Here is a 7,841-nt window from a genome sequence, read left to right as displayed (position 1 = left end):
GGTGGGATTTATAAAGAAAAACTTGACGGGAAAATTTGCGCACCTGCAAGCAAACTCTGACCCATGCGTACGAACGTTTTGGAGATGGAGCACTTTGGCGACACCGATGGTGAGCTGGAGTTAAATGTATTTTTGGTCACTTTTATACAGAAAATCTAAAGAAAATTAAACATATACAGAAAGATTATACAAATACAATTTCAATCACCAAGCCTGTCACTTGAAGCAAATATCCATTCCTTCTTAAATGTCCGCGGCAGCGAGCGTGTTGAGCCGTTTAGTGAAACTGACGCAAATAACAGTTTAAATAAATAAAATACTTCTGATATAAACATTTATTATTTATTTATATAACATTATAACATTTATTAACATTTATATTAAATAGGCCTATCTGTTTCCATTAAAAATATAAATCAATTAAAAATACAATTCGGCAAGTGGAAAAGATTGAGAAAAACTTTCTCTGAAATGTATTTTACACTATTTGATTTATGTAGGCTATTCAAAAACAAGGCAAGGATAGACAACTACTTGATTTGTATTAATGTAATGTTTCTTGTACCGTTTATATCATTTGCATATGATTATTCATCCACGTGATAACGTTAAAGTTATCACATGGATGAATAATCATATGCAAATGATATGTAGATGAGGATCTGCATAGTAAAACTAGCCGTTGTAAGCTCCATATATGGTTATTTCGGCTGGAGACGCATGTACGCACAATCTTCCGCTGACTGGGATTTATAAAGTGAATTCTGCGCAGGTTCTGGCGTACGCACGGTTTTATAAGTCTGAATATTTTTTGCGTACGCCATTTTTGGCTTTCGGGCGCACGTACACTTTTAGTAAGGTTCCTACGCACAGTTTTATAAATGAGGCCCCAGATCTCAACCCAATAGAGCATCTTTGGGATGTGGTGGAACGGGAGCTTCGTGCCCTGGATGTGCATCCCACAAATCTCCATCAACTGCAAGATGCTATCCTATCAATATGGGCCAACATTTCTAAAGAATGCTTTCAGCACCTTGTTGAATCAATGCCACGTAGAATTAAGGCAGTTCTGAAGGTGAAAGGGGGTCAAACACAGTATTAGTATGGTGTTCCTAATAATCCTTTAGGTGAGTGTATATACTATATATATCTTCTTTAGATGTGCCATATATGCCATAAACACATCAAATATTAAGTAATATTAATTTTAAATTGTTTAAATGTATTAGTAATAGATTGTAGTTGCTCATAAAATAACATAACATGGGACGTACAGTATGTTACAAAAATAAAGCATGCACCACATGAAAAAAGGAACAAACAAAAAATGTAAAAGGGAACATAGGAAGAAATGAAAGTAAATGACGACAGAGGAGGAGGAGGAACTCAAAACCAGACAAGGGTGATGTCTTCACATTTCTATTGCTCAGTAAGTATAGCCTGCTTGAGGCAGTAAAGATGACTGTGAATCTCCTTGCAGGCATATGGATTCTGACGTCTTTGATTCTGTCAGGTGAGATGAACCATCAGAAGAGTTCTCTAAGACTATATAAGTTGCTGTTGCAGGCACAGATGTGAATGCTATTTAGACTTCACTTTGTTTCCAACTGTTTCTAATAAGATTCCTCAGAATGACTCGTATGCTTCCATTTCAGGCGTCCTTGCTGTCAACTGGGTAGTGCGTGTTCCTATTGATCCAGTCTATGCTCCTCCTGGGTCTTCTGTAGTTCTGCAGTGCACCTATGACTTCCCTGAGGAGTCAGACCAGGGCATACGGCACAAAGTGCTGTCAGAGATGTGGTGTCTGAATCAAAGCCACTGCATCACTCCGAGATACGTGTACCACAGCGCAGGGATATTTCCCGAGCCCTCGTACCAGGGCCGCGTCAAGTACTTTGGGCAGATGGGGAGCAAAAACTGTTCTCTGATGATATCTGATTTGAGGTCAGCAGACAGCGGCCTGTACATGTTCCGGTTCATCACCGACCACCTGAAGGCCAAGCTACCAGGACAGAGAGGGGTGAATCTACAGGTTACACATCAGATACAAAGTAAGAACAGAAATATTTCAACTCATACTGAGAAGTGCATTTAAATCGCACATTTTGATCATTGAATTTCCAACGGTTTCAGTCGTTTGTCAGTACTGAATGATTTAAAAATCATTTAAGGGGGCAAAATAAAACGGTAACACATAGTTTAGGATCCAATTCTCACTATAAACTAGTTGTTTGAATGTTTATTAGTACTTATAAAGCACATATAAATGCCTTATTCTGCATGACCATATTCTACATCCCTTGATCCTATACCCATTACCTAAACTTAACAACTATCTTACTAACTATTATCAAGCAGTAATTAGGAGTTTATTGAGGAAAAAGTTGTAGGTAATACCTAGTTAATAGTGAGAATTGGACCCTAAACTAAAGTGTGAAAAGAAAAACATTTTAGGCCTAGAAATCACAATTTTAAAATTCACATTTCTAGTAAAGCATTCATATTATTTAACACTTTACAATAAGGTCCCATTAGTTAACGTTAGTTAATGCATTACCTAATATAAACTAAAACTTAGCAATATATTTGTTGCAGTATTTATTCATCTTTGTTCACAAATACAACTGTTTATTAATAATTCATGTTAGCTCAAGTCCATAAAACTTTTGATTTTAATGTTTTATTAGTAAGTGTTGATACTAACATTACACTGTAAAAAGTGATCAGTTGGATCAACTTAAAAAAATTACTTTAATAGGTAACACCTAAAGAAATTAAGTTTTCTCAACTTAAATTATCACGTTTTATCGTGAAAAATATGATAATTTAAGTTGAGAAAACTTAATTTCTTTAGGTGTTACCAATTGAAGTAATTTTTTTTTCATTTTTTAAAGTTAATCCAACTGTTTACTTTTTACAGTGTAACTAAGATTACTATAAGAACAGTAATGTGAAGCTACCATTTATATTAATGTAATAAGGTTATTCCCTCTGTATTCTGAAATAAGTCAAATGTGTTTAGTATTTTGGTGTTACTAAAAAAGTGAAATTCCAAATCACATTTAAAATGAACATGAATGTTTATGTCTGAAGAAATGTGTGAGACAAAAAACAAAACAAAAAACAAACAACTGTCTGTTTTCCACTGTTCACTCATAAAGTAAAACTTCCATTGTTTTAGACCACAGTCAGCTGTTCACAAGATTACATTAGAAAACACATTTCCTCAAACAAGAGACACTTCCTCAGAGAAATATGTCAAGCTTTCATGACTCATTCTAATTGTTTTATCTGGAAGAGTTACATTGTCCTAAATTCCTCGCAGCAAGATATGCATGTTCATCTACTATTGGCATTGTGTTTGGAGTTATTGTCATCATTATCGCAATAGCAGGCATTGTGATATTCATCAGACGCAAGTCCAGGTAAGCAAAGCCCTTACTCAATAAGTGTCTTGTTTGCCATCATTCCTGATGGTCTTTTAGAAACTAATGGAACATGGCTTTGTCTTTCAGGAGAGAGGGATCAACATCACTTTAAACAAGCAATCAACATCTTATTACCACAGAGGATGAGAAAAATAACCAGTGGCTGTGACCAAAACAGATACTGTCATTTTTTTTTTCTGTCTGTATGTTACTTTCACATTCTTTTACAGCATTTCTGCATCTATTATGGAGTCTATTATTTATCTTTTTATATTATATTCTGCATATCAAACAGCATAATGTATGCTGTATATCATATTGTGTCTTACATTTTGCATGTTGCTGACCGCCACGGTGAACGTGATTTCAAGTAAACATGTTCCTGGATCAACATCTTTGTTGATCCTGGAACAACATTCCAATCAACCAATCAGATATGAGGGACAAGTTTACAGTTAATGTCAAGTTTAGGCTTACAACCAGGGTTAGGGGAGAGTGGGGTGATTTGTGCCAGGGGGGGGAGTAGTTCCACCCTTGTTTCTGGAAAACCATAGAAGAAATTGGTCATGTGACCACATAATTTTGAAAAGCAATCACTTTTACTCGTCCTCCAAAGAAGAGAGACACATGGCATGAGAGTTAAGCACATTTTAGTGCAAAAAACTGTTTTTTCCCTTTCAAAGTAAAATTTCTATGATTAAGTTTTTTTTGATTGTAGTGTCTGAACAATTATAGACAAGTTTGAAAACATTTCACACATGTTTTAGTGCTTTAGTAGGCTACACAATGAGTCTATACAGTTACAGTAGCATGATGTTAGCTCTTAACTGCTGGATCATGCTAGTTTTTCAAACTTGTGGGTCTGGGGTGATTTGTGCCAAAGGGCCTGGGTTAAGTTGTGCCAGATCCAGACCACCTAGACCTACATACTCACAGGGGATAATCTTGAGAAGTGAGGAGATGGGCATGCCTCATCATTGTTTGACTTAGGCCTGCCTGCTATTTGTTTAATTTAGCTAACACTAATTTCAGTTTTGAGTTTGCACTATGTTATTAAAAATAAGTTTTATTCCGTTTTTATACGTTTATACGAATAATACGTTGTTTAAATTGCGTTTTAACGTCTATTAAAGAATGTGTAAAGAGAATCGCAATGCTGACAAAACTTTTTTTAAATAAAAGTTGCTGATAACTTCTGGATTTGAAATACAAATAGTGAGTATGTGTTTGTGGTACAGCCGTGGATCAGTTACGCACTGCAAATGACATATCGTTCACAGTATTTATTTGAATGGAAGAAGTCAGATGTTGCAACTGACCCCGACCCAGGGGACAGTTGCAACACAACCCAGGGACGGTTGCAACACGTTAAAAAATACCTTACATTTCATTAATTAACTTAAGCTTTTTGTCTCAATGAGCATAGAATTCTGAAAATATTAACTGTTTTAGGCCTACTATAATATTATAGTATTATTTATTTCAATAATATTATTGTAGCCTATTATTTATTTATTTAGTCATATTTATCAAATAACAGTTATTGAGTTTTGTTTGTTCATGTGTAGAACATAGGCCTACATATACAGTGTGCAGGTGTTACAGATGCTATTCAATCTCTCCATATTTCAGTGTCAGACAGAAAGAATTGAACAATTTGCAATGCAACAAACTTTTATTAAACATGCAATTTATAACTTGTCCCCAAACCTATCAGCCATGACAGAACATCATGTGCCTGCTAGACACACTGACTTTGACACATAACCATGTCACTTAGAAGTCAACAAAACAATAATTCAAACTAAGTAAGTTTTGATTAATTCATACAAAATTTCAGGACAGTATGACAAAAATATATCTCGTGAAAAAATTTACTTTCATACCTCCAAAACAAGTTTTGTTCAATAAATGCAGCAGCAGATGTTGAATATGTCTACTGTCTTTTTGGTGGAGGGGAGGGTCTAACTGTGCATGTTCAATGTGAGTGTCATCACTCTAGCTTGTTTCTGATTGGAGAAAAATGACATGTTGCAACCATCCCCTGTTGCAACTGTCCCCGGTCTCCCCTACGTGCTGCTCCTGCACCGCATACGCACTGCACACGGAGTATGTGTGAAACGGGCGTTACTTTCTCATCCACGATGGCGAAATGACATGACACATCATTCTTATTCACTCTTATATTCTTATTCACTCATCATTTCCTTCTAATTTAGAGATAAGTTATGAGTAGGAGTTTAGGGGGAGGGTTTAAGAGGACAGTGTCAACAAGAGGGACTTATCAACGCTTGTCTTCTTCACAGAGCCTGAAATAACAAAGAACATTAGTAGAAAGCAATGAATTTAAGAAGTCAGCTGGAATAATATTATGGATTCTCACATTGCAGATCATAGAAAACTGCTTCACGTTCTGTTTTCTGGCATATCATTTAATTAAAGGGGGGGTGAAATGCTATTTCATGCATACTGAGTTTTTTACACTGTTAAAGAGTTGGATTCCCATGCTAAACATGGACAAAGTTTCAAAAACTAAGTTGTACGTTTGAAGGAGTATTTTTGTTCCAAAAATACTCCTTCCGGTTTGTCACAAGTTTCGGAAAGTTTTTTTCGAGTATGGCTCTGTCTTACGTAAGATAGGGCGGAATTTCCTTATATGGGTCCTAAGGGCACTTCTCCGGTAAGATCGCGGCCGCGCGCGCACTCGTAGACCAGAGCAAGAGAGTGAAAGCAGTTCGCCATCAAAGCGCCCTGCCCGGCTTATGGGAAGTCAATGTCACCAAAGAAGTGTGTTTTTGGTTGCCAGGGCAAGACAACCCTGCACAGATTCCCAAAGAACCCAGCGTTAAGGAACCCGTGGATGGAGTTTGTTTTCCTGAGCATAAACGGAGTTGTGTAAGACTGTTGTTCCCTGCATTTCGACGATGATTGTTTTATAAACAAAGCCCATATCGACGGATTTGCAGATCGTCTAATGCTTAAGGATCGAGCAGTCACAATGATAAAGGTTCGCGGTCGTGCGTTGGAACCGGACGGTGAGTAAAACTGTTTGTTGAACAAATGTCTCTGTGTGTTGTCACTAGCTTGGCGCGTTAGCACAGCTAAGCTTCGCCCACAGGGCCCGCCCCCAGCCGCTCGGTTTTTTCCGGAAAGACTCGGTACAGCCTATCTTTCTGTTAAAAATTTAATAAAACAAAAGACTTTTTGGAGATATGAAGGATGCAATATTACTCTATAGGTACTCAAGATTAACAGGAGATTGAGTGAAAATGAGCATTTCACCCCCCCTTTAACAAAGCCCTTGGTGCTGTTTTTAAATCGCTGTTTATAATACAATAGCATTTATTAAAGGAATAGTTCACAATTACTTTCAATCTGTTGTTTTTTTACTCACCTGCAAATCATTGATAAATATTCACACAGCCCTTTTCTACTCAAGGGTTATGGTTGGTGTATTTCCAGGTAGAAATAATAAAACCCAATCCCAGGTGATTGTAGACTTCAGAATTTTGGAGCACACTGTATTCATAATTTTAATGAAACATTGAAATATTCAGAAAACGAACTTGCTTTTCTTTTGTTTTTTGCATGGTGAAATTGCAAGGGGAGTTTATTTATCTTGAATAGAAGTAGATCTAATACTAAGTATTTTAATAAAGAAAAATGGGATTGCAATACTGTATTTGTCAGTTGGTTACAGCAGAGATGAAACAGGATCTAAGTGCAGCTGTCTTTATTTAAAAATAAACTCAAAACAGATTCTCAGGAACAGAACAACCGATGTAGAACTGACAATGAACTGAAAGACACACATGGGTTTAAATAGACAGCAAACAAGATTAACTAAACACACCTGAAGAGAACTAACTCAAATCAGTTACCAAGGAGATTGACAGGCAAAGGACGGAACTAATTAGCAAACTAGAAATCTAACTGAGAAACACAGACATTCACAGAACAGGAAAACAGATTACAAACAAACTCAAAATGTGACAAACAGACGTAAAACATGACAGTATTGTTGCCAGAATGTACAGTATAAGAAAACAGACTTTACGTTAGCATTGTAAGAAATCATTTTTTATTTGGAGCTTCCTGTCAGGAACCACCGTTACACCATGTCAAACATGATCAGTTTAATCAAATCTATGGGACAAGAAGGTCACACAACATATTTACCCTACCGTTCAAAAGTATGGGGGAAGTAAGATCTGGAAGGAAATTCATATTTTTATTCAGCAAGGATGTATTAAATTGATCAAAAGTGACACATTTATAAAGTCATAAAATATTGCTGTTTCAACTAAATGCTGTTCTTCTGAACTTTCGATTTAAAGATTTCTGCAAAAAAATCAAGGCTTCCACAAAAATATTAATCGTCCAATTAGAATGATTTCTGAAGGATCATGTGAC

At 36.3% G+C, this 7,841-nt stretch overlaps 1 protein-coding gene across 2 annotated transcripts; it reads left to right on the top strand.

Annotated features, from left to right (window-relative positions):
* The first annotated feature begins 1,400 nt into the window (after positions 1-1,400).
* LOC307172938 (myelin-associated glycoprotein) lies at positions 1,401-4,685 on the top strand. Of its 2 annotated transcripts, none has more exons than XM_079895697.1 (4): positions 1,401-1,513; positions 1,656-2,051; positions 3,326-3,425; positions 3,516-4,685. In XM_079895697.1, exons 1-4 carry the CDS (start codon positions 1,459-1,461, stop codon positions 3,538-3,540), a joined length of 576 nt encoding a protein of 191 aa, XP_079751823.1. In that variant the 5' UTR covers positions 1,401-1,458; the 3' UTR covers positions 3,541-4,685. The 2 variants fall into 2 exon arrangements, with proteins under 2 accessions (XP_079751823.1, XP_079751824.1); XM_079895698.1 differs by having other exon boundaries at positions 1,443-1,513; positions 3,330-3,425.
* The last annotated feature ends 3,156 nt before the right edge of the window (positions 4,686-7,841 follow it).

This window comes from Squalius cephalus (assembly GCF_949319135.1).
Source record: "Squalius cephalus genome assembly, chromosome: 15".
NCBI classification, from domain to species: domain Eukaryota; kingdom Metazoa; phylum Chordata; class Actinopteri; order Cypriniformes; family Leuciscidae; genus Squalius; species Squalius cephalus.
This window is presented reverse-complemented; position numbering and strand designations above follow the sequence as displayed.